Here is a 13858-nt window from a genome sequence, read left to right on the forward strand (position 1 = left end):
ACATTATGGTAAAGGCAAACAATTCTGAAAGATTTGTTACTCCTATCAGTATAATGATCCACTATGATTCCAGAGGATTAATGATAAATCCTGATAAAGAGATGAAACACTTAGAGTGCAGAATGGCATAGAAACATTTTGGCTATGGCTAATAGGGAAATTTGTTTTCATTGACTATACATGTTTATAATGTTTTTCTTTTGTTCTCAGTTGGGGTGGGGTTGGAATGAGAGGGCAATAAGGTGGATTTTTGTTGATGGAAACAAAATATAATTTAGAAAAAAAGTCAGAAAGGGTAAATCAGAATGACAAAATTTTAGAGAGATCAAGGCCAAGGAGAGGGTTGGCCCTCTCCAATAAACATAGAGACTAGAGGACTTATATGACTTACTCAAAGTCGTACATTTAGCTAGTGGCAGAGTCTGGATGAATTAACTTGCTAAGGGCTAAAACTCAGAGCAGATATAAATAATACTGCTGGTGAATGACAATTTCCAGCTACAGTGGTGTGCTTCCAAAATAAAAATCTTATCTTCAAGAAAAATTTTTAATTCCCTTTGCTGGAGAGTGCACAACTGAAAAGGGTTCCCTTCATGTTTAGGTTTTTCCCATGTTCTATTGGATGAAACACTTGGCATTAGCACATAGCCACACCTGCCTTGCACATACTGCCATTTGGAGCTATTCATGAGGCTTACTGACAAGCTTCATTTCCTGAGAATTGTAACACAACCTGATTATCCTCAGAATATGTGAATAACAATTACTACCCACTTTGTTTTATTATTTCTTTTCAGGAAGGGCTAGTTCCATTTCAATAATTGTCTTCCATCTGAAATGTTAGATAGAATGTGTGAGAGCCAAATAAGTTACATTAAAGTTACTCTTCTCAAGTGCATATAGAAAATCATTTTAACAGTTAATATTTTGATGTTCAAGGATAAAAGATGTTAAAATGTTCTGTCTTTTAAGTCTGAAAAGATATTTTTTATTTTTTAAAAATGCTGATAAAAATATTTATCCATAAAAGTTTTGCCAACAAAAAAAAAAAGAATCATCAATGCACTATAAAACATATCTCCCTGAGAGTAATATTTTTTTTATTTTAGTTTTACGGGAACCTTATACAGTCCGTGTGGAGGACCAGAAAACCATGAGAGGCAATGTAGCTGTCTTCAAGTGCATTATCTCCTCCTCTGTGGAGGCATATATCACTGTTGTCTCATGGGAGAAAGACACCGTCTCACTTGTCTCAGGTAGGGTGTCTCCCAAAATTTTATTTCTGTTGGTGTACATCCCTGATTGGTCTGAGGTGTATTTTATTTCAAATCTTAAAGCTAAATGAAATGCTTATTTCTGTTACAATAAAGGGGAGTAATAAGGTTGAGTTCCTTGAGAGAAGAAACTGTTTCACTTTCGCCTTCTTATTCCCAACACTTATCACAGTGCCTGACATATTGTATTCACTTCCTAAATTCTTGTTGATTGATGGACATGAATTTCATGTTGATGATGATTTTTAATTATGATGAAGAACTTTTAAATTATTTTGCACCTCTCATCCCCCCATACTTTCTTTGTAGAGTTAATGTGCATTTAGGCTGATTTTTCATTTTTATGCATTTAGACTGATTTTTCATTTTTAATGTGGTAGTGTAGAATTAATTTAATTTAACAGAAAACTGTTCTGTGTTTATTAGTCAGTGAGAAAGATTTAAAGTATGATGTTCTGAATAACATTGCTTTTAGTCTAAACATTTTATAACTATAAAATTCTGATTTCATCTTAATCTCAATGCTTGATTTTCATATTGAAGATATGTGATTGATTCTCTATGATCTCAAGGGGTTTTTATTCAAATGTGCATTCTATAATAAAACATAGTTATCTTTACAATGAATATTTTTGTTACTGAACCAATGTGCTTTGTCATCTTGATACTATACGATTAAAAAGTACCTATTGAGAAATTTCCACAGAAATATAGTATTTAAATTTGTCTCATCCTTGAAAATTTCTTCATAACCCTTGTAGTTATTTTCTGCCTAGAGAATTATGGTAGTGAGTTGGGTTTTATTTTTAGGCATCTTTAGGCTTCTAAGCATCTATATCTTAATCTTTAGGCATCTAGACCCCAACAAATGATGCTTTTAATATTAGTAGTGGGAGGCAGTCTGCCTGAATAAGAGCTGAAGAGCATGCTCAGTTAAAGGGTTTCACCAAGAATTGCTACTTATTTGCATGACTTAAATTAGCTTCAAAGCTCTGTGACTTGAAAATAGCTTTAGGTGGTCTTCACTCCTAGCCTTGGGCTAATTTATATGTGCTTGGATTAAAGAGAAAGAATCAATGCTGATAATGAGAATTATTTCATCTCCTCTCTAACTTTGGTCTGGATCTTCTGGGCTATATATACATTTTTTTTCAACTTTGCATGTTTCTTTGATGGCTTGGACTGCTTCTTTGTTGGTGTTACAGAATACACGGAATGAGCTCACTTCTTTTCTGCCCCATTAGTCAATATAGGTTATCCCTCACTCAAGATCAAAGTAGTTGCTTCAGATTATTTTTAGAGAAGGGAGTCCTAACCTCCCTTCTTGAGAGGTTATTATGTTATACATGGGATATCTTGGATTTTGGCAGCATGTTGAAATCTATAGTTCTCTTCTTAGAATAATGTTTTTTAAAGCATACATAGGATTTCAAAGGACATAAATTATATTGAAATATCTTTATAAAATTTATTTTTAAGTTCTTGTACCACAATCTGAAGGATATAGTATATACAACATATGCTGCAATTCAAAGTCTCACTATATTAAACAGAGAGCAAAATTCAGGACTCTAAATACATATATACACATATATGTATATACATATACACATACATATACATAAATATATGTTTATATGTACATGCACACACGTGCACACATACACACACATACAATACACATACACATACACATATACATATACATACACATTCTGTAGGAGTCTGAACACCTTTTCACTTCATACTTTTTTCCAACCCGTACATTACAAATACCATGGCATTTTGGGATTTTTTTGTCTTGAAAACAGTGGTTTTTTAGGTTTTTTTTTTTTACCCACTCTATATGTTTGTGATTATTTACACATGATTTTTGTTAATTAATGCTAAATAATGTGTATAGGTATTCCAGAAATACAGGTGTGCCTTATTTCATTGAAATAAAAACATAAGTTTATTAATTTAGTCTAATCATTAATACCAATGAGGAAGAAATTTTTGTCAAGCACATGGCCATAGTTATAGTTTTGATAATAATCTTAATGTTCATTTAGATTTTTAAGGCTGCCTATTCATAATAGAATTGCTTATATATTTCTGAGTGTTACATGACACTCAGCATGTTTTTGGCACACATAAACTAATAATAAATATTTAGTAAAGTCTAAAGGAAAAAAGTACAAGTGAATCAGACCCAATTATGTACTTTTTGTTGTATCTGTCAGAAATATTCTAGTAGCTGTTTAATGAGACCTCATTTTGCATTTGTAATGAGTCCTGTTTATATTAATATTGTGACAATATAGATCATTCTGAACTGAAAAGATGGCTTTTGATTATTATGACAATCTCAGAAAACTACTACTGGTAAATAGGATGTTGTGATATTATAAGATCATTGAGTGTATGTGTGTTGGGGGCAGGGCAGTGGCAGGATTTTCCATGAAAGGCAGTATGTACAGTAAAAGGAATCATAGGTTTCAGTCAGAAGACCTGGGCTTAAGTCTTGGCTTTGCCCATTGCTAGCAATACATAATTACTTGTTCAAGCCATTTAACAACTCTAAGCTTTAGTTTCCTCAACTATAAAAACTGTGATAGTAATATGTGCCCTGTCTACCTCACAAGATGGCTATTTGCTGACATATGTGAAAGCACATTGGGGATAGTAAAACCACTCTATATAGGTAAAATGGAAAATTGCACCTCCAAACTGTATTTCTACATTCGAGCTATCTCTTTACCTGAGTGAAAAAGGGAAAGGACAAAAAACGTGATTGCTATGGCAATGGTATTGGATCCTCTTTAAACCCGTGGTCTCATTAATACAAATTTGCTCTTCAATGATTCGATAGTAATCCATTTTTCTTACAAATCCTCCATAGGGGGTCTACTCAAAATATACATAACTATTCTCTAGATTTCTTGTTTAGATATAAATGATGCACACATATAAATGTTATTCATCACTCTTCCTGAATTATTAGGCACCCTTGTTTTTCTAGTCACATATTTCTCTGAAGGCATTTTTTTTGTCATTTTTCTCTACTATGTTTTTCTTCAGAAATATGTTCGGGCAGGTTTGCACATGATATGCGCCTCTTAATTAACTTTTGGAAGACTCAGAAATTTAAGTCTCTGAAGGGTGTGATATTCCATGATTCATAGCCATACACATTTATGTTGTTCAGTTGAGTCCAACTCTTTGCAACCCCATTTAGGGTTTTCTTGGCAAAGATGCTGGAGTGGTTCACCATTTCCTTCTTGAGATCATTTTACAGATGAGGAAACTGAGGCAAACAGGGTTAAATGACTTACTCAGAGTCACACAGCTAGTACATGTCTGAGGCAGGATTTGTACTCAGGAAGATTAGTTTTCCTGACTTCAGGCCCAGCACTCTATCCACTGCACCAGCTAGCTGCTGGCATGAATATTGGTGTTAAAAAGAGGAACTTTTGTTTCAGGTAGTAACTTGGGATCAATAAAAACACAGTACATTTTATTTTGAATGTCTTGTACTTGAATATCAAATTTTTTGTTGAGCTCTGGTCTTTTTATCAGGAAGTTTTGGAAGTCCACAATTTCATTGAATATCCATCTCCTTTCTTGAAAAATCATGATCATTTTTGCAGGGTAGTTGATCCTTGGCTGCAATCCAAGCTCCTTTGCCTTATGGAATATTGTGTTCCACACCCTGTGGTCTTTTAATGTAGAAGCTGCAAGGTCCTGTGTAATCCGGACTGTGGTTCCATGATATTTAAATTGTTTCTTTCTGGCTGCTGGCAGCACCTTCTCTTTCATCTGGCAATTTTGGAATTTTGCTATTATATTCCTTGGCATTTCAAATTTGGGATCCCTTTCAGGTGGTGAGCTGTGTATTCTTTCCATGGTTATTTTACCTTCTGGTTCTAGAACTTCTGGGCAGTTTTCCTTCAGGATTTCCTGAAAGATAGTGTCCAAGATCTTTTTTTTATCATGATTTTCAGGTAGTCCAATAATTTTTAAGTTGTCTCTCCTGGATCGATTTTCCAGGTTGGTTGTTTTACTGATGAGGTATTTTATGTTTTCATCTATTTTTTCACTTTTTTGTTTCTGTTTGACTTATTCTTGCTCTTTCATAGAGTCATTAGTTTCCATTTATCCAATTCTAGTTTTTAACAGATTATTTTCTTCTGTTAGTTTTTGTACTTCCTTCTTCAGTTGGTCAATTGTGTTTTTTAGGGACTTGTTTTCTTCAGTGTGCTCTTCTGTTAGTTTTTGTACTTCCTTCTTCAATTGGCCAATTGCATTTTTAAGGGATTTGTTTTCTTCAGTGTACTTTATTTCCAATTGGTCAATTGTATTTTTTAAGGACTCTTCTACCTCTCTCAGACTTTTAATCTCTCATTAGACTTTTAAAATCCTTCTTGAACTCTTCTAAGAAGGCTTTTTGGGCTTCAGACCAGTTCATATTCCCTTTTGATGTTGCAGATATGGGTTTGTTGACAATGTTGTCCTCTTCAGAATTTCTATCTTGATCTTCACTCTTCTCATAATATGAATCTATGGTACATTTCTTTTTACTCATAGTTTCTTTATTCCCTGGCCTTTAAAGAGATTGAGCTCTCCTGCTGGGAAACAGAAGGCACTGACCCAAGCTTCTTGTGTTGGGAGCCTAGGTCTTGCTCACTGGCTTTGGTGCTGGGGCCTCCTATGTTGGCAATTGGAGGCTGTAGGGTTCTGGCAGCTTTCCTGGTGTTGGGCTGGAATCAGCAAGGCTGGAACGTTCAGGCAATTCTAGGTTGCCTGTTTTTCCTTTCCTTTAGCTTTCTTCAGCTCCTTTTATATATGGGTGCTGCAGGATGTTTATCTGCCTGGGGCCCCTTGCAGTGCTGCCTCCCTTATTTCTGCTAATGCACTGGCAGACTCCTTTGTGGTAGAGTGCAGAGGCATCTGGTGGTTTTCTGAGCTGGTTTCCACCGGCTCCCCTGCCCTCACTGAGGCACTCACAGGTCCAGGTGTTGGTGTTTGACTGCTCTACCACCTGGGCTTCAGGATTCTGACAGCTTACCTGGTGTTGGGTTGGAATCAGCAAGGCTGGGACTTTAGGAAGACTATAGGTTGCTTTCTTCAGCTCCTTTCAGATGAATGCTGCAGGGTGATTATCCTGGGGTCCTTTGTAGTGCTGTTTCCCTTATTTTTGCTGAGGCACTGGGAGACCCATTTGCTGGGCTGCTGCACTGCTGTTCCCCATCTTTCTTCTAGTTCAGCTGTTCCAGGGTTTTATTTTCCTGGGGTGATATTTTCTGGGTTTTCAGAGGTTGATAGAGGAGGGTGAGAGCGACTACCTTTTTACTCCACCATCTTGGCTCTACTTTGTTCATCTTCAACAGCAGGTATCATAGCAAAAGCTGAAATTATCTTCATGGTGGACTTTTTTGGCAAATGCTTTTATTCAGTTTCAGTTACATCCAACTCTTCATGACCCCATTTAGGGTTTTCTTGGCAAAGATACTGGAATGGCTTTCCATTTCCTTTTACTAGGTGGCTAACTGCCTCATAAATATACTTCTTGTTGCCTTTAAATGCAACTGTCATTTCCTTTATTTGCCTCCAGATTTTTTCCCCATTACACTTGTACCAAGAACACTATTCACCTACACTAGTAGTGTGTTCATTTATTATTTAATAAAAAAGTATCTAATGTTTAGAGTACCAATAACTAAATTTTTATAGATAATGTAAAGTCAGTATGAATCTAAATACCCTATGCCTCCTTTTCCATCACACAACAACCATCACTTCAAATTCAAAAGACAATAGGACTTGGTATGTTTTATATCTTTCCTTTTTCATGGCTAAAAGAGAGGAGAGGTTGCCAAAGAAGTATTTAATCATGTTTAAAATATTTTATTTTTCCATAATTACATGTTAAAACAAATTTGAACATTCATTGTTAAGTCTGGAGTTCCAAATGCTGTTCCTTCCTCTATTCCTTCTTCCCAGCCCCACCCAAAACAGTAAGTAATCTGATACATATAATACATGTGTACTCATGTAAAATATCTGCCTATTAGTCATTTTGTGGGGGAAAAAAAGGAAGAAGAAATAGAGAAATAGTATATTTTGATCTGTATTTAGACACTATCAGTTCTTTCTCTGGAGATGGATATTATTTTTCATCATGAGTCCTTTGGGATTTTCTTGGATACATTATATTACTGAGAATAGCTAAGTCATTCTCAGTTGTTCATTGTACAATATTGCTATTACTGTGTACAATGTTTTCCTGGTTCTGCTCAGTTCACTCAGCATCAATTCATGTAAATCTTTCCAGTTTTTCTGAAATCCACCAGCTCATCTTTTCTTATGCCGCAAATATATTCTATTACATTCATGTACTACAACTTGTTCAGCTATTCCTCAATTGATGGGCATCCTCTCAATTTCTAATTCTTAGTCATCACAAAAGGAGCTGGTATAAATATTTTTGTACAAATAGGTTCTTCTCCATTTTTTTTTATCTCTTTGGGATACAGACCTAGTAGTGGTATTGCTAGATCAATGGGTATGCACAGTTTGATGGCCCTTTGGACATAGTTCAAAATTGTTCACCAGAATTGTTGGATCATGTTACAACTCCAACAGTGCATTAATTTCACAGATTTCCCACATCCTTTCCAATATTTATCATTTTCTTTTTCTGTCATATTAGCTAATCTGATATGTGTGAGTTGGTAGTACCTTAGAGTTGTTTTAATTTGCCTTTCTCTAATCAATAGTGATTTAGAGCATTTTTATATGATTATAGATAGCTTTGATTTCTTTGAAAATTGCCTGTTCATGTCCTTTGACCATTTATAAATTGGGGAATGACTTGTACTTCTTATAGATTTAACTCATGTTTGAGAAATGAGGCTTTTATTAGAGATACTTGCTGTAAGTTCCCCCCTCCCACAGTTTTCTACTTTCCTTCTAATTTTGGTTGCATTAGCTTTATTTGTGCAAAAACATTTTAATTTTACATAATCAAAATTATTCATTTACATTTTGTAATGCTCTCTATATTTTGTTTGCTCCTAAATTCTTCCCTTATCCATAGATCTGACAGGTAAATTATTCCATGTGATAATTATTTGTTTATGGTATCACCCTTTATTTCTAAATCATTTATCCATTTTGACCTTATCTTGATATAGTTTATAAGACATTAATCTATACCTAGTTTCTGCCATACTGTTTTCTAGTATTCTCAGCAGTGTTTGTCAAATAATGAGCTTTTGTCCCGAAAGCTTGGATGTTTGAGTTTATCAAACACTAAATTACTATGGTCATTTACTACAATGTATTGTGTAACTAATCTATTCCACTGATCCATTGCTGTATTTCTGAGTCTGAACCAGATTGTTTTTTATGATTGCTGCTTTATAATACAGTTTGAGATCTGGTATAGGTGCCTAGGGTACCTTCCTTCATATCTTTTTTCATTGATTCCCTTGATATCCTTGACTTTTTGTTCTTCCAGATAAATTTATTATTTTTTTCTAGCTCTATAAATAATTTTTGATAGTTTGATTGGAATGCTACTGAATAAGTAGACTCATTTAGGTAGAATTATAATTTTTATTATATTGGTTTAGCCTACCCATAAGCAATTAATAGTTACCTAATTCTATAGATCTGACTTTATTAGTATGAGAAGTGTTTTGTAGTTGTTTTCCTGGATTTGTCTTGGCAGGTAGACTCCAAAGTATTTTATATTGTTTACCATTATTTGAAATGGAATTTCTCTTACTATTGAACTTTCTTGGTAATATATAGAAATGCTGAAGATTTATGTGGGTTTATTTTATATCCTGTAATTTTGCTAAAGTTGTTAATTGTTTTGACTAGATTTTTCAGTTGATTCTGTAGGATTCTTTAAGTATACTATCATATCATCTGCAAAGAGTGATAGTTTTATTTCCTCATTGCCTATTCTAATTCCTTCAATTTCTTTTTCTTCTCTTATTCCTATAGCTAGCATTTCTAGTACAATACAGAATATTAGTGATGATAATGGGCATCCTTGCTTCACCCCTGATCTTATTGGGAAAGCTTTTAACTTATCCTTATTATAGATAATATATCCTGATGGTTTTAGGTAGATATTATTTATAATTTTAAGGAAAACTCCATTTATTTCTATGCTCTCTAGTGTTTTCAATCAGAATGGGTGTTCTATTTTGTCAGTGGCTTTTTCTGTATCTATTCAGATAATCATATGATTTCTGCAAGTTTTATAAGTGATATGGTCAATTATGCTGATAATTGATAGTTTTGCTAATATTGAACCAGCCCTGTATTTCTGACATAAATCTCACCTGGTCATGACCTTTGTGATATAATGCCGTAATCTCCTTGCTAGTGTTTCTTTTATTTATTTATTTATTTATTTATTTACTTATTTATTTATTTTTGCATCAGTATTCATTAGGGAAATTGATTTTTTTCTCTGTTTTTGCTCTTCCTGGTTTAGGTATCTGTACCATTTTTGTGTCATAAAAAGAATTTGGAAGGACTTCTTCATTGCTTATTTTCCCAAATAGATTATACAGTATTGGTGTTAATTCTTTAAATATTTGATAGAAGGTATTTGTGAATTGATCTGGCCCTGGGGATTCTTTTCTTAGGAAGTACACTGATGGTTTGTTCATTTTTTCCTAAGATGTGGTTATTAAAGTACTTTATTTCCTCAATGTGGGCAGTTTATATTTTTGTAAATATTCATCCATTTCACTTAGATTGTTCAATTTATTGGCATATAATTGAGCAAAATAGTTCTTGATGATTGTTTTAATTTTTCTTCATTGGTGGTGAAATCATCACTTTTTGATACTAATAACTTGATTTTATTCTTTTATTTTTTAAACCAAATTAGCTAGTGGTTAATTTATTTTATTGTTTTTCCCCATAAAACTAGCTTCTAGTTTTATTTATTAATTCAGTTGTTTTCTTATTTTTAATTGTATTAATCTCTACCTTGATTTTCCAGATTTCCAATTTGGTGTTTAATTTGGCAATTTTAATGTATTCTTTTTTAAAGTTTTTTTAAAGTTGCTTGCCCAGTTCATTGATCTGATCTTTATTTTATTGATATAAACATTGAGAGATAAGTACTACCTTGGCTGTATCCTGTAAATTTTAGTATGTCGTCTCATTGTTTTCATTCTCTTCAGTAAAATTATTGTTTCTATGATTTGTTCTTTGATGCACTTATTCTTTAGGATTAGATTATTTCATTGCCAATTATTTTTAATCTATCTTTCCACTGCCCTTTGTTGAATGTAATTTTTATTGCATTATGATCAGAAAGGATATGTTTAATTCTGCTTTTCTGCATTTTGTTTTGAAGTTTTTATGCCCTAATACATGGTTGACTTTTGTATAGGTTCCTTGTACTTCTGAGAAAAAAGTATATTCCTTTCTATTCCCACTCAGTTTTCTCCAGAGGTCTATCACATCTAACTTTTCTGAAATTCTATTAATCTCCTTAACTTCTTTCTTGGTTTTTTTTAAATTAGACTTATCTAATTTTGAGAGAGGAAAGTTGAAGTTTCCCACTAGTATAGTTTTACTGTATATTTTCTCCTGTTACTCATTCATTTAACCTTTCCTTTAAAAATTTAGATGATGTAGCATCTGGTGTATATATCTTTAGTATTGTTATTTCTTCATTGTCTACGGTCTCTTTTAGCAACATATAGTTTCCTTCATTATCCCTTTTAATTAGATCTATTTTTGTTTTACTTTGTCTGAGACCATGATTGCTATCCCTGCTTTTTTCTTTTTACTTCAGCTGAAGCAAAATAGATTCTGCTATAGCCCCTTCCCTTTATTTTGTGTGTGTCTCTCTTCTTCCATTGTGTTTCTTGTAAACAGCATATGATAGGATTCTTTTTTTTAATCCATTCTGCTGCTTCTATTTTATGAGTTAGTTAATTCCATTCACACTTAGAGTTATAACTTACTGTGTATTTCCTCCATCCTATTTTTAATTTGTTTCTTCTCTCTTTTACCTTTTATCCTGTCCCTCTTTACAAGTATTTTACTTCTGATCAACACTTCTCTCAATCTGCCCTCTCTTCTATCAGTTTTCCCTTCTTTTATTCCTGTCCACTTTTACTTCCCAATAGGGTAAGGTAGATTTTTATATGGTATACTTCTCTTTCTTTAAGTCATTTCTGATGAAAGCTTCCAGCATTATGTGCTACCACCCTCCCATCTTCCTCTTCACTGTTAATAACTCTTTTTGTGACTCTTTTAGGTGAAATAATTTGTCCCATTGAATTTCTCTCCTCTCTTCTCTTAGTGTGTTCTTTCTCATCTATTAATTTTGGTTTTTTTTAATATCATTCCATCATAGTCAATTCACACCTGTACCCTCTGTCTATGTATACTCATTCTAACTGCCCTCATACTGATAAAGTTTTTAGGAATTAGTAATATTACCTTGCCATATAGATACATAGATTGTTTAACCGTATTGAATCTCTTATATTTTCTCTTAATTTTTTATGTTTCTCTTGAGTGTAAAGATCATTTGAGTTATTTGAATATCAAAATTATTATTCATCTCTGGTCCTGTAATTGTGAATGCTCGAAAGTCCTCTATTTTGTTTATATATCCATTTATTTCCCCTGAAGGATTATACTCAATTTTCCTAGAAGGTGATTCTTGGTTGTAATCTTATTTCGGCTGCCTCTAAGAATACCATGTTCCAAGACCTCCAGTTTTTTTAATGTAGAAGCTCCTAAATCCTATTTAATATTGACTGTGCCTCCATTATATTTGAATTGTTTCTTCTTGGCTGATTGCAGTATTTTCTCCTTGGTCTGAGAGCTCTGGAATTGGGTTATGATATTCCTAGGAGTTTCCATTTTGAGATCCCTCTCAGGTAGTAATCAGTGAATTCTTTCCATTTGTATTTTGCCCTCTGGTTCTAGGATATCAGGACAGTTTTCCTTGATAAATTCTTGTAATGTAAGGTCCAGGCTTTTAAAAAAAAAACATGGCTTTTAGGTGGTTCAATTCTTAAATTATCTCTCTGCATTTATTTTCCAGATTAGTTATTTTTCCAGTGAGAAAATTCACAATTTCTTCTACTGTTTATTCTTTTAATTTGGTTTAGCTTCTTGATGTCTCATAGAGTCATTAGCTTCCATTTTTTCAATTCTAATTTTTTTAATTTAGTGTTTTATTTTTCCCCAGTTACATGTAAAACAATTTTAAACATTCATTTTTGAAACTTTGAGTTCTAAATTCTCTCCTTTATTCTCTACTCACCCCTCCTCATTGAGAAGGCAAGTAATTCAATATAGGTTATACATATGTAGTCATACAAAACATTTCTGTAATAGCCATGTTCTAAAAGAAAACAGACCAAAAAAAAAGCCTCAAGAAAAATGAAGTAAAAAGAAGTATGCTTCAATCTGTATTCAGGCACCATCAGTTCTTTATTTGGGAATGGATAGCATTTTACATCATAAGTCCTTCAGAGTTGTCTTGGATCATTGTATTGCAGAGAATAGCTAAGTTAACCACAGATGATCATCTTACAATATTGCTGTTACTTTGTACACAGCACATTTCATGTTGCATCAGCTCATGTAAGTCTCTCCAGGTTTTCCTGAGAGTATCCTGCTCATCATTTCTTATAGCACAATAGTATTCCATCAATATCACATCCCACAATTTGTTCAGCCATTCTCCAATTGATGGCCATCCCCTCAATTTCCAATACTTTGCCACCAGAAAAGAGCTACTATAAATATTTTTGTATATATAGGTCCTTTTCCTTTTTGTTTTTTTAAATCTCTTTTGAGATACAGACCTAGTAGTGGTATTGCTAGGTCAAAGGGTATGGTTGAATTAGTTCACAACTCCACCAACAATACATTAATGTCCCATTTTTCCCTTATCCCCTCTATCATTTGTCATTTCCCTTTTCTGTCCTATTAGTCAATCGAATAGAGATGAAGCACCAATTATAATTTTTAAGGAATTATTTTCTTCAGTCAACTTTTTTTATTTTGGCTAGGCAATGGGGTTAAATGACTTGCCCAGGGTCACATAGCTAGTAAGTGTTATATGTTTGAGGCCACTGAGCCACCTAGCTTCCCCTTCAGTCAACTTTTATACCTCCATTTAGCCAATTTTTAAGAAGTTGTTTTCTTCAGTGAATCTTTGTATATCTTTTTCCATTTTTATTACTTCTTTTACCAAGATTTTGACTCTTTTGTCATGATTCTTTTGCATTACTCTCATTTCTTTTCCCCATTTTTCTTCTACTTTTCTTATTTGCTTTTTAAAATCCTTTTTGAGTTCTTCTATGAGTTCCTATTTTTTTTTTTTGGCCTAAGACCAATTTATATTTTTCTTTGAGGCTTCACATATATCAATCTTGACATTATTGTTCTCTTCAAAGTTTATACCTTGATTGTCCTTGACACAGGAATAACTTTCCATGGTCAGGATTTTTTTTTTAATTGTTTTTCGTTTTTGCTCATTTTTCTGACTGTTTTGACACTTTGTGCTTTTATGTTAAAGTTCACCTCTCCTGGAG

General features: G+C 33.3%; 1 protein-coding gene across 1 annotated transcript in view; it reads left to right on the forward strand.

The window, feature by feature from the left end:
* The window catches only part of DSCAM (DS cell adhesion molecule), a 933525-nt gene that overhangs the window by 142542 nt on the left and 777125 nt on the right, over positions 1-13858 (forward strand). The window contains exon 3 of the mRNA XM_078146483.1: positions 1110-1256. Coding sequence (XP_078002609.1) covers positions 1110-1256 — 147 coding nt within the window. The remainder of the gene's footprint in view (positions 1-1109; positions 1257-13858) is intronic.

Source organism: Phascolarctos cinereus, unplaced genomic scaffold, assembly GCF_003287225.1.
Source record: "Phascolarctos cinereus isolate Bilbo 61053 unplaced genomic scaffold, phaCin_HiC Scaffold_726;HRSCAF=1367, whole genome shotgun sequence".
NCBI classification, from domain to species: domain Eukaryota; kingdom Metazoa; phylum Chordata; class Mammalia; order Diprotodontia; family Phascolarctidae; genus Phascolarctos; species Phascolarctos cinereus.